Below are 26375 nucleotides of genomic sequence, written 5' to 3' on the forward strand. Positions count from 1 at the left end.
TGTTGTGATGCAGTAATTTCAGCATTATTATTCTTCAGCCTTATTATATTAATTCCTGTTCAGTTTCCAGCATTAATCCAAATCCCCCAACCACCGGTGAGTCCAGCTTTTGTGATTGACAGCTGCTCTTTGCCTGTCCTTGCCTAAAGGCCAAGGTAAGCTCCTTTCTATCAAGGCTGTGTAGGGCCAGGGGCTGATGCATGGACCTGGATTGGAGGGGTTGGGCTGGTGGTCTGGCATTGGCCTCTGTAGGCTGAGTCCTGCTTGGCAGACGCCCTGAGCAGAGGGTTGAGCCGGGCTGATTACGAAGGTCACCTCTCTGGGCACTACCAGACCTCCATACACACACATACATCACACCTGCATGTGTGAACAAAGGTGGAAAATACACGCTTACAAGCATGCACGGAAATGTACATGAAAACACGCGTGAACATGCGTGTACGAGGGTCTCGCGATCAGAGGGAAAACAAGGTGATCCACCTCTGACAACAAACGGGGATCAAAATAAAGCAACAATAAAAAGAAACGCGCATTCACACACACACACAAACGCACACAGACACTCACAAAGAGCCCCGGCTAATCTCATCGCACCAGAAGGGATATGCCTGGCAGACAAAACCTTCACTCTCTTTCAGTCTTAAAACCCGAGGAGAGTTTTTTTTTTGTCTGTGTGTGTGTCTGTGTGTGTGTGTGTGTGTGTGTGTGTGCGTGCGTGTGTAAACCCCCTGATTTACACAAAAACAAGTTTGAGGCCCGTGTTCTGTCAGAGCGAAGTGGCTTCCCTAACTGCCACAGACGGGCCCCTAATACAGCTGCAAACACATCCACAACACACTTCCAAATAAATGGCATAATGAGTCATTAAAAATGGCCTTTCACAGAAAGGGTACATACAAAAAATAAAAAAAAACACGTGAAAAACAAGTACAGAAAACAGAGGCTTCAATTCATGTGTGCGTATGCCGGAGCGTGAACTGAATATAAATTGGTAGGAGCATTAAATATTGAACAGAAAAAATATTCCCAGGCCCGTCTTTGCTTATATAACAGCGTTGGCATGATTCACATAAGGGGGAATGGGCATATTTTTGAGGCCTGCACTTCCTGGCACGAATGTACAGAGATGCAGTACGTCTGCCTCCCACAGCTACTTAATTAGATCACAAAGCTTTTTTAAATTTCATCTCAACTCCAAAGCATCTGCATGTATTTCCTGTATGACGGTAAAGCATATAGGTTCTGCACTGACGCTGTACTTTTAAACCTATGATGCACACTGAGCCTAATAAATATTGCATAAGATTAACATGAAACTGGAGAGCCATGAGTGACACCATCCAGACACAAAAACCGCTCCATTCATAATACATTTGAGACAGAGTTTATGAACTTAGACAACTCTTGTTCCCAGTCTTTACATGGCAGGGAACATTATGTTTCCCCCGCTGCTCTCAGACTCACTCATAAGGCAGTAATATCTCTACAGAGAAGCTCAAAGGAATACACTCTCTTTGGCAAATTAGCTCTTTGATCAACGAACCATTGTTCCACAAGAAGACTAGTTTCCCCCTTTTTGTGTGTGTTCAGAATTTAGTGTGTTATACCAGGCCTGTGCTACAGTAAGCTCTCTCATGCTGTCCACTGGACGTTAAAGCTGTAGTAAAACAGCAACATGCACCAGTGGTTTAATAGACAGAAGGGCTCATTGCTTTCTTTTGGTACCGACAGCGCCTAGAATCTAAATTTGTCAAGTACTAAAAACTGGTATTGAATGTCTGTTCAGATTTATAGTCATAGTTCCAAACTACAAACACATTTTTTTTTGCCAATTTTAGAGAGTGTTTTATTGAGGCAAAGGTTTTTGTACGGCTGTTAAAGTATTGTTTTGGTGTCAGAACCAATATGTGTGTATTTTTTGGTATCCAGTATCCAGTCCAGAGAGACAAGGCGGGTCAACCTTTATCAAGATTCATACATAATACACAATTATAATCTAATTAAATAGTATTGCTATCGTCGTTAGTCATAGTGCCACCTACAAGAAACAGGAAGTTGTTAGATTTACGAGCCCAATGTGGCATTATACTTGCCCCCGGGCAAGTGAGCAATCCTTATTGTTGAGCCGTGCCTGAGGAACCTGCTCAACAGAATCAGCTTTTACTCAAATCAAAACCACGTCACTAATCTTTCTGACTTAATGAAGTCAACACCCTAGAGTGTGAATAATTCACATCAAAAGCAATAAATAACACAGACAATAAGTTTGTCTTTACAGCCTCTTTTCCCACGAGTGACAACGGGACACACCCAAACTCTGACGCTCACGTCCATTAGATCGCTCACCCAGTAACGTTGTTGTTTTTCGCTCTTAACTTTGTCACCAGTAGCTGCAGTTTTGACTTCATGAATGTAACGGGGTACCACATGACATACTGATATGCTTTTAGTCATGATTATAGGTGATGACGGTACAATTTCTGAAATTACAGGCACCAGAAGCTTATAAAAAAAGTGCAGTGCATTTCTTTTACCTGTAGTCTCTTCACCACAAATGCCTACACCTCAGTCTGGGTGTAGGAATGACACTGACAACAGAGAGGTGACAGTGGAGGAGGTTCAGAGGGTTCCGCACCGTGCGTTAAAAGCTATGAACACCCACATAGGTGTTTTCAGTTGATCTGGTTGATTACATCTCTGCTCACTGTAATGTATTGACATCTTCCTGAGTCTCCTGTCAGCTTTCATTGCACCTGTTTGGGCATTCTTATCATTCTTGTTGGTAGATGGAGATTTGTGACCTCATAGGTTGTTTTCGTATATGCAATTTACAGTTCGTAGTTACAATAGTTTATAAACCAATTTTTAAGTAGATGTGCTTAGAGACAAAAACAATAAGTTCACGAGAGAAAACAACATCAGCATTCAAAATTGAAATAAAATAAAAAATAAATAAATAAACAAAAAAATAATAGAATAAAATAAAATGAAAGAAAATGATAATAAAAATACAAAGAAAAAAAAAGTAATAATAATAATTATAAATTAAATAAAAAAAAGGTAATCGAAAACAAAAAAAAAGTGCAGAGATATAGCAATATCATTTACATATGTACACACATGCGTCCGCCTTCACATGTAAGGTTACCTCCAGGCATTTAAATTATATATCACTCCTAATTAAAACCACAATTTTGCCAACTTAAATGAACAGTGTGTAACATTTCGGAGCAGGAGTCCACCATGTTGCTCCGCCATGTTGAGCCAAACACTGGCTGTAGAGAGAGCCTTTTGTGTTTTTACGTTACTTGAAGGCCGCCGTAGTTCTCCAACACGCTTGTGAAACTGTGGTAACTGGTGGTAATGTTTAAGGTTTGAAAACTTTGGCTACTTTGGTTAAATTTTAAAATTGTTTTGTAGAAAAACATATTTGTAAAAGTAGAGGTATTGAAAAGTGAGAACCAAAATTTGGGTATTGTATATTCAAAATAATATAAAAAAACATGTCAACCAATATCCAGCCGTAAGAGATGGATAGGCCGCTGGGTGAGAGGCTGATAATTCAATGAAATCTATATTTTTTCCTTCCTATAACAACATACTACTGGTTTTATCCTCTCAATTATTCTATTTTCTCTTTTTCTGACACAAAGTAAATCATATCACCGTACTTTGTTATGTTATGATGACTTGTATTTAAATGTGGATTTTCTTGTAATGTTTTGTTTTTTCCCGTTTGAGGAGAAGGAAAACAGCAGGTCCCATAATGACTGTATCACTATCTTTGATTTTTGTCACAGATACACATACCATGCATCTCCTCCCGGTCTATAAATGACTCGCATCCTCGGGGAAACACTTAAAAGAAAAAGGGGGAAACCATGTAAAGATAAATGAGGAATCTGGTGGGGCTGCTGCATAAAATACCAACAATGTCAATTTCCCCCACGTAGACACGAGGTTCGGCGAACAATACAAAGAACGGCTAAGTATAGAAAACCCAAAGCAGGATGCTCATCACATTTCTAAGTGAAGGTGACTACAAAGGATCGGTGGCATTTACCACAAAATACAGCTGAGACCGGATGTCTGACACAATTAGAGAATGACGGTGTCCTGAAGATGCAAAGCTCCCGGTCATAAAGAAACTATGCAAAACCTTTTATCATCTGGAGTCATTTGCATGGAAACACTGGTTAACCAGAGAATAAAAGGCCAATAATATACTGGAACATAGCACTTGCAAATTCAGAGGCCATTGCAAGTTTTCAAGAGATCAGTATTCAGTACATTCAGATGCTGGCATGGGCAAACATCCCACTTAATTAGAGACATTCAATGTATATCTACCTATTAATCCAAGGTTTGAGCGTCCCTTTGTGGCCCAGCGCCCCCGAGGAACGCTCTTACCTGCACTGTTAACAAAACAGCCATGACCACGGGCGTAGCCGAGTACCCAACAGGCTTACATTAGCTATGCCTGGCCTGTTAGCCGGCTTGGTCAACAGAAAAATACAGCCTCTGCAACATTACAAGACTTTATAAGGATAGGATTTGAGAACGCTGCAAAGGCCTGGGGAGTGGCGTTTGTAGTGAGCTAGCTGTTGGCTGCGAGCAGCCCAGATGGCATATATGGATCTATAGGAGGCTGTTTGTCAGACAGACACCAGAGAAAGACATTAGATAGTGGGAAAAGGACACATGAAAGGCAGGCGAATAAGAAAGGGGGGAAGGCGCTGGGAGAGCCAGGAGATAAGAAGGGAGAGCCCAGGAGAGCACGAGTCAAATGAAGCGATAGGAGGGGAAATATAGAGCTGAAAGGATGCAGTGATGAGAACAAGAAAAGCAATGAGAGGGAACGTGATAGAGAGGGAGGCAGAGACTCATAGTAAAACCCTTCAGATCGTCTCTGATGCTTTGGTTTTGTCAGCTAAACACCTATACTATAAGATTATCCATTAATAATATCAAAATCACACCTATATATGCAATCTTATTCTTAAGTGATTCTGCTGCCTGTGCGTTAGTAAGGAGACGCATTTCTCCCAAACAAGCACATCGATCTTCTGTCTCAGCTATTCTGCTACCACGTATACATATGAACTACCTTATGAACTCATTATGGACGGTCCATGACTGGCTCATACATTTTAATAACACACATAAATAACAAGAAAAAAAAAAAGCAGCTCAGTGAGGCTGGACTGAGGCACGGCGGGGCTTTGAGCTAAATGCTAACGTCAGCATGCTAACATGGCCAAAATGAAAATGCTGATGTTTTCAGGTCACGGGGAGACATCGTCTGGGAACTATGAATGTCTGCATCCAAATTCTGCACCAGTAGATGTTGAGATATTTCATAGGATTGGTGAAAACTTGGTGAAATCAGGAACATCATCGCCTCCAAAGCCTCTCAAGGTTCACCTCAACGAATCATTAAAGCTGCGTTTAGACCAACAACAGCCCTCCGGCACACACCACGAGGCTTAGTTGGTGTCGAGGTGTTTCTACAGGTATCGTTGAGAACATGAACCAAGAAGTTCAGTTTGAAGGCTAATTACATTTCAAGACCTTGAATAGATGTTTACACTCCTTTTGGGGGCAGATATGTAATCTTTCTTATGAAATAATAAATACAAAAATGTAATATTTATGGCTGAATACTAGATATATTTGATTGATTTATACACGACACTTGCTTCAAGAGTAGAGGAGTGGACTTGTGTTGTCAATTCAAGTAGACTTTCACTTTAATGTGTTAAAACAAGCCCAGTTTTCACATTCAACACTGGTTTGTTGTTGTCAAAGTGGATTTTTTAAGCTTTTAACGTGTAAATATAAGACCCTTAAGTCAGTCTATGCAACAACCTGGAGCGACAACAGAGAAACACATGCAGTCTTCCTCAGTTAAGACTCCATACATTTGCTATAATCGCTGAAATTCATTTCTGTTGTAATGGATAGTCCATTATGAAAGATATTATCAGTGTACAGGAAATTAAACATGTAAGGAGTTAACAAATAATGGACCCTGTCCCTCCCCCAGTCCAAATCCATTTTCGCCATTAGCTTAATAGTCCTTTGGGGTGGCCACTAACCGTTGCGTCGGCTAACGCATGTAACTAGCTACTGCTCGGTAAAAAAAGGGAAATGTAAATCTGAAAAAAGTAAATTTGGACTGTTGAAAAGGCCTTAATAAAATGTAATTTTTTCATCTCCCCCACGAGATAATGACGACCTCTTGTGGTTGCAGTGACTAACACTTTCTCAAAACACCTTGTATTGTCTGTTAGATAGATAGATGTTCAGATGACAGATGACTGCTGACTCCTCGCTCACTACTCTCAACCAGCCCCCGGCCGGTAGGAGCCACAAGTGAGACATGGTGGTGGAAAACAGTTTGCTCAGTTTTATTGTTTTGGACGGTGTGTTTGGCTATCAGCTAACTGCTAACGGAATTACACAGAGACACAGTTATTCTGTGCCTTTTGACCGGGCATCAACCTCACGTTTACATGCGTATTGTCAAAAAAATAGCCTTGAAGCCTAACGCTTCAATTCGTGGTTACGCCCGTGAGATCCACCGCCCCGTGGGAGCTGAGACATGCGCCTGCACAGAGCCGGTGCAGACGGCTGCATAGATTAAAATGAGAGCGTATCTGTTGTGTGAGACGTGCATGAGTGAAAAACACATCTGATACACATAGTCTAGTCTAAAGAGGCGGTTAGCCAACTGTGGCTTGTGTTCTTTCAATCAAACATTACAGCAGTGGTCGTTGCAGACACACCTGGCGGAGATCTGCACTCTACTGAGTGCACCTTTCTAGTTTAGTCATGTGTTTACAAGTAGTTCGCAATTTGCACGTTATAATTTCTTTTCTAATATGTTACTGTATTAATCAGCAAAATATTATACGAACTGGATACTGGATTTCTAGCTTCCAGGTTATTTCCAGGGTTATGCGCAGTAGAGCTACTCTCATAAAGCCAACCGTGTTCTGGATTTTTTGTTGTAATACCAGTTATAGTTCTACATCTCGCTTTACTGCTAGTTCGTCACACTCACGTACAATACGGTGGAAATTATCATTGGACCAATGCAATGACAATATTTGCTTTATAATATATGTTTTGGCATGAAAAAAAAGTACATTAAATTGATATAAGCGGTCCCGCCCTAAGGGAGGACAAAGCCCCAGCATCCTCCTCTTCCTCTATATACCAGCCTCCTCTGCTGAAATAAAGTCACACAGCATTTCTTGGCAATGAAACCTTTGAACAGCAACCTGCTGCTGCTACGTTTGCTGCCAAAGTGCTTTAACAGGAATTGCACAGTCCTGCTTAGCCAGGGAATTCACAGTTTGTTTTCGCTGTAGCTGCACAAAAGCAGGGGTCTGGCAGACCCTGTCTTTTAGCAGAGATAGACCAAAAAACAGCCGGGGTTATTTGTTTATTAAGCAACCAGTCGTCTGCAGGCAGCACTGAGGTTACTGGCTGTGTGTAGCTCACAGTGATACTGCTATGTGTGTGTGTGTGTGTGTGTACCTACCTGACCAGTGTCCGGTGGTGGCCCCGGCGCGGTCGGTGCAGGTGTTACTGACGGGCAGGAAGACGGTCTCCCAGCCGCCGGGGGCGTAGCGCCAGTTGTGTGACTCCAGGATGAGCGTGCGCTGGGTGCCATAAGCGATCATGAAGCAGTAGACGACGTGGTGGAGCTGGCAGCCGTAACCACAGCCCTTATTGATGTTACACACCAGCTTTCTCGCCTTACTGCAGTCTGGGGGGTTCTGGGAGGAGGAGAGGAAGCAATGTTTCAACAGTTTTTTTATTGCTTGACCTTCTTCTTGTATCTCTCAAAGCCCTGCTCTCTGACTTGTAATAACACATGGCTGATATTGTTTTCTTTGTTCCCTTCGCCTGTCCGTCTCATACTCCACTTCGCTCTAATTTCATTCCTGTTCACTCTTTTTTCTCGGTTGGCCTCTCTCTCTTTCTCTATCTCTCTCTCTTTCTCTCTCTTTACCTGCCAGCTTGTTTTCCTCTTCTTCTCTCTCCGTGTTGAAAATTCCTCTTTTACTATGTATTTTCCATCTCTTTCCTTCTTATTGTTAAAGGATAAACTGGTGATGTTCTGTATTTGTATATTCTATGGTATGAAGTATTATCTGTGTAGTCAAAGGCTGCTACTGTATAGATATTTTCATCCATTGTTGGATTAAAAACACATCAATGAGCCACACCGTTGCACTGGCTGACATGTATTCTTCAATATTATGAACATGGGCATTGTAGTTCATTTTGAGTTTTACCCACGTTCACCTTGCTGCATATTAATATGTGAATAAAGCAAATGCACAACTCACTCCTGTTTGAGTAACATCTGCTAGAAATGATTGAGCCACAGCAAAAAAAAAACATATTTGTGAATAGCTTTTGAAGATTTACAACTTCCGTAGGAAGCGATGGGCTCGGGGCTGAGTGCCAATAACAGTTGTAAATTATTGAGAGATGGACTAACTCGTTGGGTTTGCTCTTTTCCTGGAATATGTTGACAGAAAATCATCCTTTAATATCTCTTCATCCTTAATCTCTTTTTTTTCAGTTGCTACTGCATTCTCTCACTCACTGCCCCTTTGGGAGGGGGGTGATATCAGAGAAAAAACTCAGAGATTTCTGAGATTAAAGCAGCAAATTTACGAGAAAAACAATCAAAAATTGTCAGGATTATTAAATTGTAAATTTACGAGAAAAAAAAAAAATGGCAATGAAAAATAGTTTTTTTTTAGCTTCACTTTGGAAGGTTGAATCCTCTTTCAAATTCAAGGGGCTTGAAAGTTTCATGAACAGTGTTGCCAGAGCATCAAAATACAATTCGTCTAAATATTTTAGACAGCACACAATAACAGCAATATGAACTTTAACACAACATTAAGATTCATATATATTAATATCATACAGTATAATCCTATGCATGTATTTGTGTGTGTTTGAGCTGATGGATGGTTTATATTTAGGAGAGGATGAAGGTCGTGTCTAGATGGTACCTCACAAATTGCTAAACTCTCGTGAGATGTTTAAGGTCAGGCACTGGCCGTTTTATCGCTCTCTTCAAAGCCACCGGACTACATTCACAAAAACAGTCATTTTTACCTCGCAGAACGCGGGAGTATACATACAACCCCAATTTAAAATAATCCAAATTTAGCACAGCTATATGACTCAGCTCGTGCTAGCGTTCACATTATTCATAACCTTATTGATTAGCTTACTTTGGTAACCTACGTCACTGCTTTATGCAACAGCTGAGTGGGCGTTTCCATTTGAAAAACACGGTACAGAACGCAGTTGGACCCGTCCTTTAAGATTAGGCACTGACCTTGAATGGTTGGGGTTATGATAGGTCGTCGGGCAGCGAGTCTTGCAAGATGTTTTGCAAGTTTTTGCAAATTGTGGGTTACCGTCTCGACACGACCAAAGATGAAGGGGTACAGTAGCCATATTGACATGAATCTCCAGTTAACATTAACGTTATGGATCGTATGTAAAAACAGAATAATACACTCAGTAACCATCTGTCCAATTACTCTGTGTGTGTGTGTGTGTGTGTGTGTGTCTAGGTCATTCACTGTCCCCCAGGTTGAGGTATATTGAAACACACTGGGCAGCAGGCTATGCCTCGTCTCCTTCTCCTCGGAGCATTTTTTAATTTTGCGAGGTCATTAAGCTCTTTGAAATGTGAAATTACAAAGTTGACCTTAAAGTAAATGTTCCTTATTTCATTGAAGGTTTGACATTGTAGGAGGAGGAAGTGCATCTCTGTCTTACCTGTCCAACAGAGACCACATGTTCTGTTTTCTCTTGGTTGCTAGGATTTCTTTTGTGTCTTCCTGTTTCTATTTCCATATGAGGTCACGGAGTCTGTACTTGGTTAGGATCTGTCTCTGCTTTCTATCTCTGACGGTAGAGAGAGATATCCTGTCAATTCATAATCTCCTTTTAGGGCCAGATAACATTCCGATCTACTTCCATCTGCTTTGAGTTTCTTCTCTCCAACGTTCCAAATAGGTTTCTCGTTACATTGCGTTATAATTTACTCTGATTGGTGTTTGGAGAGCAGCTTTGTTGTGAGACTGCTCAGTGTGTCTGAGATGGGTTGTTAGCCTCAGAACCAACCTCTCCCCTCTCTCTCCCCTCCTATCTCCTACAACTCTTTCTTTCCTCATCCCCCTTTCTCTCTGATACTCTCCCTCCTTCTCTTTTTCCTCCTCTCTCTCCAACTCCCCGTCTCACTCTCATTCCTCAGCTCATAAATTAGCTTCAATATCATACAAAGTCTGAGGGGAAAGAATACCAGATGACGGGTGCCGGTGGAAAGAAACAAATAAAAAGTGGAAACTAACAGAGTGACACACGCTGCGTTGTCGATGGGTCGCCGGGCGGTTTGTGATTCTCTCGGCAGCCGGTCTGAGCGACTCGGCGACGCTCATGCCAACCGGCTTCCTAAAACAGCAATTACGGGCTGATGGGAGTGTTTTCCTCATTAGGCTCTCTGCAGCTGTGGATGGTTCACGGTAATCAGGCCGCGCGCCACCCACCGGCTAACGCTGCCTATCACGCGCTAGCAGGAGAGGAAGAGGAAGAGAGGGAAAAAGAGGGAAGAGATGAGGGGATTAAAAAAAAAAGATGAAATGAGAAAGAGGACAGAGGCGATAGAGACGAAATAAGAAAAAGCTGAGAGGAGAGGAGTTGAAAAGTGATTACCACCACTGATGTTCAATAACACCATGAACAGAGTACAGCTGACAGAACAAGCCGCGCAGGTATTTCCCCGGAGTTACAGGCTGCCGGTTCTCTACTAGCCCCATAGGTGTAGGCTAAAAGTTACTGTGCTAATAATCTACAGCGGCGTCCTGACAAAAGGACTAAAGCTTTCCTTTCGACAGAGCTTCGGCATCACGTCTGCATGAGATCAATGTGCGGCGTGAGCCGTGAGGCCACCATCGGATCCCCGGTTGATAATGATGAGGCTGGAATGACTCCGACGCGCCGAGAGACTCGGTTCAAGGATAATGACGGCAGATGCGTGCACAAAGGCAGCCTCTGAGTACCGCTCTGTACTGTAGGTTAAGTGCCTGTTTAAACGGTGCGCTTTTTTGAGTGTCAAACATAGACGCAGTTGCAGAGTGATTCAGTTCAGAGGTGATAATGTTTCTGTAGGGAATATGGATAAGAGAAATGGTATGTCAAGCTCAGGTAATTATCCACTGTGATGCCCACATTCAAAAACAGAGAGGAAGATGAAAGGAAGCTGAAGATGAAGTAAAGCTCGGCTACGTTTTTGGTAAAAGTCTGTTTTTTCTCTCTCTGTTGTCAGCAGATTTACTCTATATCCAGCTCATTAAAAGTCTTTGCATTTTCCTTAATGGACGCCTTTAGAGGAGAAGCACCTGTAGAGCACAGGATGAGAGTCATCTTTTTTGCATTAAGAAGCAACGCTGCGTCATTTAGAGCACTAACATCCACAATGACTGAACTGTCAAAGAGCTCCGCCGAGAGAAAACTCAAATATTATCATCAGAAAATCAAAGCAAGGAGACTTTATGTTTTTTTTTTATGATATCAAACCCCACTTTTTTGTACTTTTTACTGGCAATATCTCTCCGCAATAGCCGTCTAACGTTTTGCATTCTTTAACTGCCTCTTTGTTTAGTAGATTTCATTTTTGCTGCGTTTGCCTTTCCCACTACCGGATTCAAATTGTGTTACCTACACACAAGGGGTTTACAGAGAAGGGGAATGCATGATGCACGCACTGGACAAGATGTGGAAAACAAAAGTAAGTGCAATGGGAGCGTTTAACATAATGCAGAGGACAACATTTGATCACGGGTTCACTATTGCTGTGTCAAAATATTTTACTGGCTCTGCTGTGAACAGATCCACCAGTTTCTCTCCTTCTGTTGCACTTTTGACGGACTATCAGCTTCGAATGGTACTCTGGGTCCATAAACTGTATATAAGAAGTGGACGTAGTCCCTGTGACTTCACCCATTGTTTTTTGGACTGCTGTTTTAAAGCCTCGAACCGAACACTAAATGAGACATTTTTAGGTGACCAAAAATGTTGTAGTTAACTTTCATGAACTGAAAACAGACTGTGGGTTAAAGCTGGAAGACGACAACGCCGTGGTAGCAACCTGTCAATCACAAGGTAGCCACGCCCTAAAGCATCCCCTGCTTTATGGTCTATTTGACTCTAAATGGGACCATAATGTACTAAATGAACATCATGCTGTATTGAAGAAGACTTGAAACTAGCGATTGAGACCATAAACTCATGTTTACAATGTTTACTGAGGGAATAAATCAAGTGAGAAGTAGGCTCATTTTCTCATAGACTTCTATACAATCAGACTTCTTTTTGCAACCAGAGGAGTCGCCCCCTGCTGGCTGTTAGAAAGAATGCAAGTTTAAGGCACTTCAGCATTGGCTTCACTTTTCAGACCCGGAGGTTGTCCACTGTCTGGCACATATTATTAACACTAGTTTACCATCATCATCATCAGTAACCACGGGTGTCGTCAAATCAACCAGGACTAAAATGTTTAGCTCTGTTTTGGTCTCCACCAACTTCTGAGTGAAATATCTGGCCCATTAACCGCTAGCTAAATGCTCCACTAAAGCTGCTAAACTTTGTCAGTCTGCTGTTTGGTGACATGCAGGTAGTGTACAGATGTTTTTTAAGCGTGTCATTGAAAACAGCTGCCTGCTGAAAGATGCTGTAAAGCTCTGCAGAGCCGAGGGGAACTGCAGAGTCAGGTGATGTTCTTCTATGAGTTCATGACTAAGAGCATCCTCGTTCACATATCACAAGTCATGTGCTCTGTTGTTAAAGCTACAACGAGGAACTTTTATTTTGTGTTGATTTTGGCAGTCGAGTGGACAAAAGCAGTAGTATTTCCGAGCACCAGGGTCCCTTTAGAAAGCTTCTAAGCTTCCGGCCGTAGGAGAAGCTGCTGCTTCTGGGTGCAGAGCTCTCCACCTCCCGCCAGAGCTTCAACTGCAGGTCAAAGGTGGCAGCGGTTCTGGGTCTGTCCGCGGTGGGCTGGTCGCTGCCGGAGGCCCCGCTGGAGTCTGAGTTTCTGGTGAAACTGCATGCCGTAAATCGTTTCGTCCGATTTTCACGGGGATTCGGACCCAGCTGATGGTCTTGTTAACTTATGTAGGTCATACAGAGGAATCAGTTTTAAATAAAGACGGTTTCATAACAAGTTAAAAGTGCCTTGTAGTCTAATATAAAAATACAGATTATATCTGCTTTAAGGATTATAACTTTAAGGTACGGGACACGTTTGTTGAGTGACAAGTGAAAGATCAAAAACACCATATCTCGCTCACTATCCATTAATACCAGCGTATAAAAGGCTCACGGTGCAAAAATAGATGAAAAGCGTGTCCAACGTAAAGCCATCTGAAGAAGCAGCCATGTTCACTGAATGTTGTGAGTGGACAGATGGAGCAGACGCAGAGATGGAGTTAGTTAAACCAGGAATGAAGGGAGAGGCTGGTGAGGGTGGCAGAGACAGCAGGATAGGAGGGTGGAGTCTGTCAGTGTGTGTACATATAGATGTGTGAGACACACACACACACACAGGGGCATCTCTTTGCATTCGAGCATGTGCATCAATCTTGCGGCCGTGCGTACGTGCGCGCCAATTTGCTTGCGTAGGTGCGGGTGAATCCATCTGTGCACGACTCGGTGTGCGTGTGATGAATTAGTGACGGCAGCTGGTGGAGCGGTGTGATCCCTCAGCGGTGGTGACAGCAGCTGTTAGTGGTGCTGTCTCCGCCCAGCCAGACTGACTGGGTCCTCTTCATCAAACACACCGGCTCATTAATGCTGCAGGGCCCGGTGCCGCGGCGAACCGCCCCACCCGGGAACCCGGCAGCACCGGCGTTGGGGGGAGGGGAGCGGGGTGGCTGGGGGTGAATGGATGTGTGGCCGGTCTCGCGTTGTGTGTGGCGCTGTAAGCATATGTGCATCTATCTCTGAGTAAATATGTGTGTGTCTGTGTACAGCGTTTTTGCATGCCTGCATAAGCGCGTCTGCCGATCTGTCATTTTTGCAAGTCTGCATGCGTGTCCATGTGTTTTGGCGCCGGTGTGTGTGTGTGTGTGTTACTAAACCGCTGACAAGCAACAAGAATCCTGCTTGTCAGATGCGACTGCTGAGACAGTCTGCTATCACCGCCCTCACCTGCTCCTCGTGGAAACTGATGCTGACAGTTATGGATGGTGCAAATGAGACAAGCAAGTGTGAAAGCTGTCCTCAAAAAACGCATATGCGCCGTTGTACCTGTGAGGGAAACATCCGCATAAATGCTTACCCTGTATTTGTGTCTACGTGTGGGTGACAGAGAGAGAGAGAGAGAGAGAGAGAGAGAGAGAGAGAGAGAGGGAGGGAGTGTGTGAGGCCAGTTGGCGGAGCAGCGGGTGTGTCTGTAGATACCTGTAGGTAGGTGATTCTGTTCTGGACCAGATCCGACAGGTCTTTAGCCTCCTTCACTCTCCACTCGCCCACTCCGTCCGCCTGGCTGAGGTAGTACAAGTCTGTCATGATGGACCTGCAGACACATTTCAAAACATTCATTATTTACATGTTAGAAAGAGCTGAACAGAGACACTGGGCCTCATGCAGGCTCAGTGTCGATAAGAGATATAAGAACAAATTTCATCTCCTCAATTTTTATTTGTAATCACGATTTGTTCTTATTTCGTTAGTACTCATATCTTTCTATGATTCACCATTCTTTCTTTGCTCTTCTCTTAAGTAAGAGAACATTTTACGAGAGCACTCTTACCAAGATAAGAAAAAAACATCTTATTTCACTGTCCACAAACACATTTTTAAATTTGAGGAACATCAAATTTAGATTGTTATATAGTGTTTTAGAGTAATTATACTGATTATTAAATTCCTATAATTCCAGTACTGATGCTCTGCAAATCACATGTTTACTTTGTTGAAGTTTATTGAACAGTACCTCAATTTCCCTACTGCACAAGTTCTTCTTCTTCTTACAGCCATTTATTTGGTGGCATCTCTCTAATACTCGGGTATTTGCACACGGCACAACACCTGCCCTTACATAGTGTTTCAGGGCCGTTACCTATGGTAATACCCACCCTTATATAGTGATCAGGGGGCGTTACCTATGCTAATAATAAACGATCGGCCACACGCCTCCAATGGGAGGGATCAAGTGGGATTCATCATTCAGCACACCTGGGTAAGAGCAGATCTGGATTTTTAAGAACGTTTGGTGAATGTGGAGTTGACTTCTTTTATTTTTGTCTCTTAACAGAAAATTAAGAAAAACTATAAGATAATTTTAAGAGAATGTTGCTGCATGAGGCCCACTGGTTGATACAAACTGCAGAACTACATCTCTGAGAGGTTGCCACTTAATAACCTTTGCAAAGAACCTTTCTTACACACTGTAGTGTGAACGTGACAACCCACTTTCAGGACGTACACTTCTCTTTTTCTCTCATTAACAATGATGATATCTGGCCACACAACACAGTCTCACGGCAGTTTGTGAAATAGTCATGGATTGAATCAATTTGATTGGTGTACATAGACACGATTTCCCTTTTTTTCCGTGACGCTCAGCACGACTTTCAACAACGTATTTTTTTGTGTGTTATCCTACGAATGTCCAGCAACACTTGATAAAATAAAACTACTTAGCTTTCGGAAAAGACCGTGGATTGGTTTAAAATAACTCTGGAAGTGCTGTAATTTAAGTACAGAAGTTACGTGACAAATAAATCAGCTTAGACATCTGGTTTTACACGGGACACAAACGCCGGTCTCCTGTGCTGATTATCACGAAAAAAGTGAAATTGGTGTCTATGTACACAAATCAATACATTAAACTTCATGACTATTACACAAACTGCTGTGCGACTGGGCTGGGCCACATCACATCAAAACTCTACAACACAAACATATTTGGGACGACTTAATATGTGTACTTTCTCAAAGATGTTGAAACGTGTGACCTTAACTAACACATCAACAACTCTACCAGCCTTTACTTCATTGCCATAGCAACCATCTAAAATGTGTGGCGAGGATTCAGTTCATGGTCATGATGCAGTTAAAAGGGGAACTTGTTGGGAAACCAGAGAGAGAATCTTATTTACCCTGTTTGTATTCACTGCAAAGACCCTGGCAGGTACAGTGTCTGTGTGTATACGAGATCAGAGAAATGAAATCGATCGACAGGTTTTCAGCCACACACACACACACACACAGAGGTGTTCACATACACATTTCGAATGTTGCGTTTGGACTCAGAGTCAATAAAAACTCATATAGTGTGGAAGATAAACATGTTTCTCTGAACATAGGGGTTTGGGAGATAAGAATATATACACCGTGATATGACAGAAATGTGTCAACCGTCTGAGATCTTTTTAATACGGTGTTAGTAGGTCTTTACAGATCCAGTCAGTTCCTGGTAACCAGGACTCTACCATCGTTGTATCGCTGCGGTTCTGTGTGTCATTATGTGGAGTGGATCAGAGTGGACTCGCCGTCGGCTCGGATCATGTGATGTGTCATAACAGTGGAAAAATGTGTTGAATGTGAAAGACATGCGTCACCAGACTTTCTGACCGCGGCTGCTGGTTAATATGAGAAGCTTCTCACTGCTGCCAGCGTTTGTGTTCTTCCTCTATTTGGGTCAACTGCAGTTTGGATCGAGTCTGGATCACATTGCTCCCCTTTTGGATCGGCTCTAGTGTTTTTGGTAAACTGATCTATACCTGTTGGGATCAGGTTGGTTTTCCGGGAGTCTATTTAACACTGGCTACAAAATCCTGTAAAAAAAACTCTAGTCTCTGGTTGCATTAAACCAGTGACACACTGCAAATCAATCAGCAGGACTGTTTTATAATAATACTGAATTGACAGGATTTTTGCATGAACATGATGACGTACGGGATCTTCATTTTTCAGTGATCTAATTCACTGGATCAGCCAAAAACAGGCTTTCCCACCTAGTAATAAATGTACAATATTATGGTACATCTATATCAAAAAACAAAAGGACATATACTGTCCGTATCATTATTGCCCACCCCTACTTGAATATGCAGATAAGTTATGTCATCATGATCTTGACTAAGGCCTAGTCCACACATACACAGGTATTCTTTATAAATTTTCCTCCTTCGTTCTCAAAAAGAAATCCTAATGGGCCAGGTTTGAATCCAACCTGCGACCCTTTGCTGCGTGTCATCCTCTCTCTCTCCCCTCTTTCTTGTCATTCTTCAGCTGCACTAGTAAAAGCAATAAAAGCCCTCAAACAAATCTTATAAGTAGCAGTGTCCATAGCACATTCTGCCCATAGATTGTGACGCTTCTGTTCCCCAATATAGGGGAAGGGTAACAGTACATTTACGTGTAAACATATAAAAAGTCCTGTTAGCAGGTTATTCGGCCACATCTGCCGTTTGTTCAGGGATGTATTTATGCTGCTGTTGCGCGATTTGTCGCCTCATTAGTGGCGCCTCACAAAGGAGATAGCAGCAAACACTCTGATGTTACGAGCCAAAAACTCGGTTTCCCTGTCAACACTGAAAGTTTAAATCTTCACCCTGACCGAAGTTTTACAAAAGCTCCATTTTTCTAAAACGCCCTTTGGGTGTGGACGAAAGGCCAAAACGCACAGAAAAAGCTACTTTTACAAAAATACCTGTGTAGGTGTGGACAAAGTCTAAGTGAACTTGTCTGTGATGTTATTTTTTTGTCCAGATAGGATGCTTTATTTGGTTGATTTATTTCAAATCAGGGTAGACGTGCAGACGTTACTTGTCCTCACTTAGAATAAATGAACTTTCACTAACTTTAACTCTGTGATATCCTGCAACAAAACGTGCATCCACATTATAGCAAACTTCTGAATCATGTGATTTGTGAACTCCGGCAACGCCCTCGCCTACAAAAAGTTCCTCCAACATGACGTAGGGCTTTAGATAACAACATCCATCCGCATATGTTAACAGTATACTTTGTGTTTAGCATTACCGAGGCTCATCAGTGGGTTTATAGCAAAAGTGTCGTTTTTGTCGAGCCGACTGACGACAACAGCGGCGTCTTTTTGGATGTTTAGCTCTGTTTCGGATTAAGTCTGCCATCTGTACGCCTCTGAGAGCGCATTTGTGTCATGTCACACACTGACAAATATCGTGACCATCCACTTATAAACATGCCCAAGAGCTCTGATACTTGCAGCTAAGGGCAGATGCAAACACATCGCACACTCTCTCTCTCACACACACACACTTATGCAAGCTTAATTTATTACTCACTTCTTTGACCCAAATCAGTCACATCCTGTGTGACTGAGAGTTCTTATGCATATATTCAGTAGTGCACACACACACACACACGCACACGCACAGACACACACAAAGCCGATAAACGTAACACGTCCCATTTCAACAGGGTGAATAGTGCCTCTCTCTACAAATGAGACAGTATCATTACTCATTGTCCCATTTCGAAGATGGAACCACAATGTGTGCACAGATGTCAAACTCCCCTCCAGAGGCTCACTGGGGAGCGATCAGCGGCCCTCTGTGGGGAGGAGAAGCTAACCGAACCGGCCGCACAACTTAACAAGAAGGAATCAACAGACGAGCCCTGAGGAATTTGGCAGCAAGACGGAGGAACACCAACACAGTCCCCGACGTCCATGTGTATAATAACGTGTGTGTGTGTGTGTGTGTGCTCTTGTGTGTGTGTATATTTAAATGTGTGTGTTCTTCTCGGGCATATGTGAAGCTTGTGGGCTTCCCCCGGTGCTTCTGATTGGCTCAGACTGCATATGTTGAGGCTGCAGCCGCTGGGTTTGGCAGCTTTACTGAGTACTGATGCTGCACCGACGGGAGAGCATTTACAAGCTTTCAGGGTAACATTACAGCGTAAACATCGCCAGGCCAGGTAAGGCAGAGGATGGGCTAACGGGAGCAAAGAGAAAAGGTACTCTTTCACTGGACTGTGTAAAGATATAGAGGAGTAATGTCTACCTGAGCAGAGAATGAAGTCACTCTCCCTCTTTTTGTGCATGTGAGTGTGCTCCACTGGCTAGCTCACCGCCGCCACTCTGCACGGCTCTCATACGGCGGTTACAGCCGATAACGCTGTACTGACTGACGGCTTTGTTGCAGAATCGTAGCGCCCACCCTCCGGTTCCCCTCAGGTAAACACTGTTAGCACCTTTAAATGCTAGCCGCCAGCTCAGCCGTTGTCATGTTGAGAGCCGTGTGGAGGCAATAGAAATGCTCCCAATCTCACATTTAGCACCTTTAAGTATCAGGATTACTACAAATATATTTTAGTTTCTCTTGTTAGTTTATTTATTTCAATTACAATTGTGGGTTTTCAGTGAGACTTTTATTTTCTAAAGACATAGTGACATAAATGCAGGCCACACTGTATATGTTTGCAGCATGTACTGTGTAATACAACTTATAAATAAATATCTAAAACATATAGTCATTATCTACACAATAGATTAAATATTTCATTCTTGATTTGCTTTTTCTTTGGTTTATAAGTAGATTAGAGCTACAATGGTTGTGGAATAATTGATAAACAGAAAATTAATGTAACAATTTGGATTATTGATTAGTCATTTAAGTAATCTTTAAAGTAAAAATGGCAAAAAGATTCACTGCTTTCAGCTCCTCAAATGTGAATATTTTCTTGTGTTCTTACTCTTCTATAATAGTAAACTAGGTGGGGGCCTTGTGATGAGCATGTCTCACAATTTACTGACATTTTATTGACTAAATGATTAATCTTGGCACACTAATCAATAATGAAAACAATCGATAGTTGCAGATCTAAAATAGATCAGTAGATCAAGATCATTAGATTATTCTAGTTAAAAACAATAATGATAATCTCTCCTCAAGGTCCATTTAGTAGCTCTTCAAGGGTTTTCAATCATATCACATAATATGGAGTTTGCCCAGTTGTCATGGAAACATAGATGTTCAAATCGTACATATTTCCTGAGCGCTTTAAGTACCTTGAAGAGCTTTCACTGAGGCTTGGTATCAAGCTACACAGTTACTGCTACACTGGCAGCAGTATTGTGATACACTCTTTTGTAGTTGCGGGCGTTCATTTCCTGTTGCAGACATTTGAACTTTGAGCCGTTGTGCTTTCTGGCAGATCTCTGTGAACTTTCACAGCGTTTCATTTCAGCCGTCTATGAAACTGTGTGAAGCTGAAAGCTCTTCATAACGCAGTGATCGCTCTCATTGGGAGAGCGGGTAAGTAATAGAATACTTTTTTTATATTTTTATTTTACTTGGGAGATGTTTGGAGACGAGGACCTTCCTTACCCCCCCGTCCTGAGCAGAATTAAAATGAGGGAGCGGAGCGTTAACTCGAGTCAAACGTTTCTTCGCTCTTTCCACCGATGCCCCTATCTGTCCAGACTCTCTACCGGCCTGCAGCACATACAAAGGAAGCTGGGGGGCTTAGATGGAGAGTGAATGCATGTGAAAGTCTCTGACTGTATGTGTGTGTGTGTGTGTGTACGGCGGGGTGAGGAATCAGTCTTTGGAAAGCTGCTTAGGCAGCAAAGACTAAGACAATGGGCCCTGTAAGCCACTCCAGCAGGATTACAATGAACCACTTGGCTGAGTGACACCAGGCCTTTCTTCATTCAGCAGCGTGGAAGCCGTCCAGATGACAGAGAGAGTGTATCTGTGACCTTTGCCCTTTTGTTTCTCAGCAACCAGCCGCCCAGTGCTGCTTTCAAGTTCTGCTGTCAAAAGTGTCAACTTTTGACATCATCAGTAGGCAGAGCTGGTAAACAGCAGCCTGAGAGTCTGTAATCAACACTGAATGGATCCACACAGAAGAAACTGGGGAGAGATTAAAACCACTGATCAGGACTCATGATTAGCGACCATTAGCGCTATAATCTATCCATCTAATTATTATATTCACCATCAATTAATCTGTTGATTATTTTGTTTAAATAACGGATTAATTGTTAAGTCTTCAAAATGACAAACAAATAAGATCTTGAGAAGGTAGTATGCTTAGAATTTTTTGTTTTAAAGTTACTTAAAGAGGTCCTATTATGCTTTTTTGTTTTTCCCCTTTCCTTTAGTGTGTTATACTGTATAGTTTTTTGTGCATGTTAAAGGTCTGCAGTTACAAAGCCCAAAGTCAACGCCAAAGGGAGTTACACTCCCCCTCAGAAACTCTGCTCCTGAACTGCCTGAAACACCTCGCTTGAAGTCCCGCCTTTTCTTCCGTAACGTGGTGATGTCACCAAGTAACACATTTGCATAATACCTGCCCAGCGGCTAGTTTGGCACGCCCTCAAACAAAGCTAGTTCGAGCGGAGCCCGGGCTTTTTTGGTAGGTTGGGGAGGAGCTCAAACAGAGCGTTTCAGACAGACGGTGAGAAGAGGTGCTACAGCTCAGCCGGTATGAGAAAAATAAAGTGTTTTTTGAACATTAAAGCAACTAAACATGTTCAACAACAAATACAAGGTTGCACCTGATAATTAGCATAATAGGTCCTCTTTAATTAATCAATCAATTAGCAAAACTTCTGATTCATTCTTTGTCATTTCTATCTGCATATTCAATTAAGGTTCTGACACACTCATAACAGGAGGTGTCCAGCTTTCAGTTTTACTTTAAAATCTTCATCAGAAGGAGGTAGAAACACCTAACAAATAAAAGGTAGCGGGTACTCTTTTAAACGTATCAATACCATTGCTGATGCATTACCTTAGTTTCAATACTAATAACTTACTTTGAGGAATATAAACACTTCAATGTAGTACTTCACAAGTAGTTCACTCCGGGCTAATGGAGTCACAGAACTAGATATTAGTGATTAGAACACTCACAGTATTATCGAGATTAAAGGAGTTGTTAAGAAGCTTTTAGACCGCTACACCAGAAGGGTTTATATTTACTAATAGGATGTACATCCTTAAGGAATGACTGTCCCAATACTTACTGGGGTTGTGAAGAAACAACACACAGTGAAGACAAACACACAATCACACAAACGTATCCTCTTTCGGTTCAACGTTGAATTCTGGTTTCACACTGGGTACAAACAGCGGTCTCCTGGGTAACAGTCTGGTGTTTTTTGACCCACTTACCCACCCCGACCTCTTCGCTACGTGGCGTTTGCTGCTCTTTATACTTCCTGGTTCATGATGACGTGGATTACATACGAATTGATTTGTTGGGATACATACTAATTACAGTGCTTTACTTTTCATATAGTTATGAACGTTGTGTGAGAACAGCCTGATCACACTCACATCACATGTATCTATCATTTTGAGTTTTAAATTCACCAAATGTGCATGACTTTGGGCTGGGGAGGAAACCTTGGCAGACATAAGAAGAACATTCAAACTCCACATAGAAAAAGCCTCGCCAGCCAGGTCTGCTTCATTATGGAGGTGACGATGTTATTTACTGACACAGTGAACGGTCAGTCTGTTTTTTTAATGATTTCAGTGTCAGCTTTTCCAGTGATGTAACTCTTCAAATCCCTGTGGAACAGTTTGACATTTCCACTTTCAAGCGACCACACGCTCACCTCTCCTGGTGTCCCAGGTCCTGCAGGAGCGTGTCGGCGTACTTCTGCCTCTCGCTGATCTCGGCGTTGGCCAATTTCTTCACCTCGCTGCGAACGAAGTACCAGAACTCCTTAACGCCGTTCTCCACCCTCCTCCGCAGCTCCTCCTGAGTGGGCCCGGGGCCTGCAGCGGGGGGGAAGCGTAAGAAAGAGCGGCTCACAACAAAACATAACAAAGATCCTCAGCTGGCTTGACATTTGAAGCACAGGTATGATGTAAAACAATGAATCGAATGACTTCAAAGCAGCTCTGTGAGAATACAGCTGGGAGGAACGAGGTAGAAAAGGATGCCAAGAGGTCTTTAGGAATGTTCGAGCGTCGGATTATATGAGTCTAAATAGGCTAATGGCACAAAGCAAGGTTTTTGGAATATAACCATAAAAATTCTGCTCTTTTATTCAGTGTCTCTGGGTGTTGCTTTGACCTCAATAAGGAGCACTTGATCACTGTTTTCGAGCCTCGTGGCGCTCTCTCACGTCCTATCTCATATAGTTCTAACAACAGGAAGGAACTCTACACCCAACCCGAGCCAAACAATGTGGAGTAACCCACACGCAGAACACAGCTGACTGCTCTGGTTTCTGCGGAGAGAGAAACAACAAAAAAATCGAGGAAAGGGAAGGACAGCCTGGAGCAGGAGAAAGAGGAGGTTGTGGTGGTGGTGGAGAGGGAAAAGCTCTTTTTTTTACGTTCCTATCTTGCGCTCTCTCTTCTCTCCTCACTCCCTCCCCGGGTGGAAAAAAGCTGGAGGGTATTTTTAGCCTTTTCTTCCCCTGCGGCAAGATGGAAAGGCTGACCCCGTGCTGCCCTCCACGCTCACGTGTCCTTCTCTATTTTCTCTCCGTCTCTTTCCTCTCCTCCGTTCTGCCATCGGGGCATTCGCACCGCTTCCACTTCATTCACACATTTCCCCGCTCACCTGACAGCTCCCCTGCCCCTCTGACCACTGCTTAGAGTGGCAAACACACACGTAACCCTGCCAATCCGACAGCACGGCACGGCATGGCACGGCTCTGCCACCATCGCCGCTGAGCTGCAGCCGGTTTAACGGCGGACTAGACCGAGAGTCTCGCTGCAGGCAAAAGCTCACAAGAGCCGCTGACTGGTTTTACACCATATACAGCCGACCCCCGCACCTTCCAAATCAATCCTTTCATATTTCCGAGCTCTGTGCCAAATCCTTCCCTGCAACCTTTTACATGCCCCCCCGCCGCTGCTCTGCTTACCATCTCCAGTGAGTTTCTGGAAGCTGTGGATCTTCTGTTTGGCTCTGGTTAGCTGGTCCTCCAGGGAGCGCAGTCGCCCTGCAGCGAGGGACCCGGCTTCTGCCTGACCCTCTGGTATCCTGGGGGAGAAAGACATGAGGAGAGGATGGGATGGGTGAGCACTGGAGCATGTGTACGCCGGTAGGACGGAGAGAGAGAGCGTACAAATGTCTTAGTCTGCAGAAATACTCTGCTGAAATAGTACAACTGTATCGCAGTAAACAAAAACATCTAATGGACAAAATGATTCAATAAAATTGTGCTCAGTGTAGTGGTGCAAGGACGGCTGTCCTCAACCAAAGAAATGATTAGTCGACTAACACTTGATTTTGTCAACTAATCAATTTAATCGACAGATTTTTCCACACAAGAATCACACAAAAGCACCATTCTCAGAAATAAGTCATTCAGCATGAAAAAAGCATAAATAATGACTAATCGACTACAGAAATCTTAGGCGAATAAGACCAAAACGACCGATTAGACGACTAATCGACTACGAGGGGGCAGCTCTAGGTGCAAGTAATGATTACTTTCATCATAAAAGAAGTTGTCAATCTTTTTTGATTACTCAATTAAGTAAAAAAAGTAAATAATGATAAATCATGCCCTCCAAGCTGCTTATTTAGTAAAACAGCAAATCCTAAAATTTGAGCAGCTGTTTAGCATTTTTATTTACTTTCACTTTACTTACTTTTACTTTGCTAAATTCCTTAAAGTGATAGTTCATGTGTTTGGGGTTGTATGAGGTACTTCTCCATAGTCAGTGTATTACCTACAGTAGATGATGGTCTATGTGCCAGAGTATCTACACAGGAGCAAAGCAATATACTGCTGTGGACGGGAACGACAGAAAAACGTATTCTAGCCACCTGCTCCTGTCTGCTTCTCCAAGCTGGAGGTACGCCAACCGTCATCTACTGTAAGTAATACACCTACTATCAATAAGTACCTCATACAACCCCACTTCAGAACACCTGAACTATCCCTTTAAGACGATAAAACAATCATTAAAATTGCTGTCAATCACTGACTGAGCTACTGGTTCAGGATTAAACTCATGTACTGGATCACTTGTTAAACATCTTATTACACATGATCTTTATGATGCGATGCAATCTAGACAAGAGGGCAGAGTTCAGACTGGAGCAATCCCACTATTTCAGCTTCACTTATTTTAGTCTGACAACATGCATTAGCTTGAGACAGACACCATTTCTAAGCAGGCTGTACAACAGTTTTCTCATTCACTTAAGACTTCAGGACATCAGCCATTCCTACACCTGACTGGAAGTACACACCACTCGCTTGGCTGTGATTGACCCTTCGCTGAGCCCCGCCCCCTGCAGCTACGCCATCAAACTGTCAGAGCTACTATACTAGAATATACTGGCATCATATGAAACTTGAAAACCAACCATGGTACCAACCATGTCATACTAGCTTGTCATAAAGGAGGTTAAATAATGCTCCAAACGTAATCACATGCAGTTTGGGGCAAGTCATAGTCAAGTCAGCACACTGACACACTGACAGCTGTTGTTGCCTGTTGGGCTGCAGTTTGCCATGTTGTGATATGAGCATATTTGTTATGCTAAATGCAGTACCTGTGAGGGTTTCTGGACAATATCTGTCATTGTTTTGTGTTGTTAATTGACCTCCAATAATAAATATACATACATTTGCATAAAGCAGCATATTTGTCCACTCCCATGTTGATAAGAGTATTAAATACTTGACTAATCTCCCTTTAAGGTACATTTTGAATGGATAAAAAATGTGTGATTAATTGGGATTAAATATTTTAATTGATTGACAGCCCTTGTAGAAATGTAACGTTATAGAAACGTATATCTCTTCCTCTACACGTGCCCCAGGCACAACGTTTAACCATGACTAACTCGAAATGAAGACAATCTGAAACCATTGCATCAGAGTCTTTGAAGCAGAGCCGTATAGCTGTCGAACCCTTGTCAGACGCCATGATTGGCCAATCCGCATTTGAGGGGCGGGACTTAGCAAAGGGTCTTTACTCATGATTTTTAATCTGGAAGATGTTAGATGTTGTGCAAATATTGTGATATTCTTCTTCCACCATCAACCGAAATCACTCTCTGAATAAAACCTGTCAAGAAATCGTGCAGGCCGCACATTTGCATGATTCTGCTTCATTTTCTATCTACAACACGTACTGTAGTTTTAACCGTCGCTAACAAGGAGCAGGAGTTTGGAGAATGTTTATCATCCCAGCCCAGCCTGCTTAGTCTGATATCTACTGTATATTCTCATTTGGACGTTTCTGGACTTAAAAGTTGCAGTGGAAACCGAGCTGAGACATCTTTTAATGTGCACCAGAGAAAATTCTACCTAATTTGCTAAGACACCAGAGTGGAGC

General features: G+C 42.7%; 1 protein-coding gene across 2 annotated transcripts in view; it reads right to left on the bottom strand.

The window, feature by feature from the left end:
• Positions 1-26375, bottom strand: part of fut8b (fucosyltransferase 8b (alpha (1,6) fucosyltransferase)) — a 112733-nt gene that overhangs the window by 12579 nt on the left and 73779 nt on the right. For both annotated transcript variants that reach the window (XM_037750556.1, XM_037750557.1), the window contains exons 3-6: positions 23942-24060; positions 22676-22838; positions 14512-14626; positions 7553-7790 (exon numbers count right to left, since the gene is read on the bottom strand). In XM_037750556.1, coding sequence (XP_037606484.1) covers positions 7553-7790; positions 14512-14626; positions 22676-22838; positions 23942-24060 — 635 coding nt within the window. The remainder of the gene's footprint in view (positions 1-7552; positions 7791-14511; positions 14627-22675; positions 22839-23941; positions 24061-26375) is intronic.

The sequence above is a fragment of the Sebastes umbrosus genome, chromosome 18 (assembly GCF_015220745.1).
Source record: "Sebastes umbrosus isolate fSebUmb1 chromosome 18, fSebUmb1.pri, whole genome shotgun sequence".
In the NCBI taxonomy this organism is placed as follows: Eukaryota; Metazoa; Chordata; class Actinopteri; order Perciformes; family Sebastidae; genus Sebastes; species Sebastes umbrosus.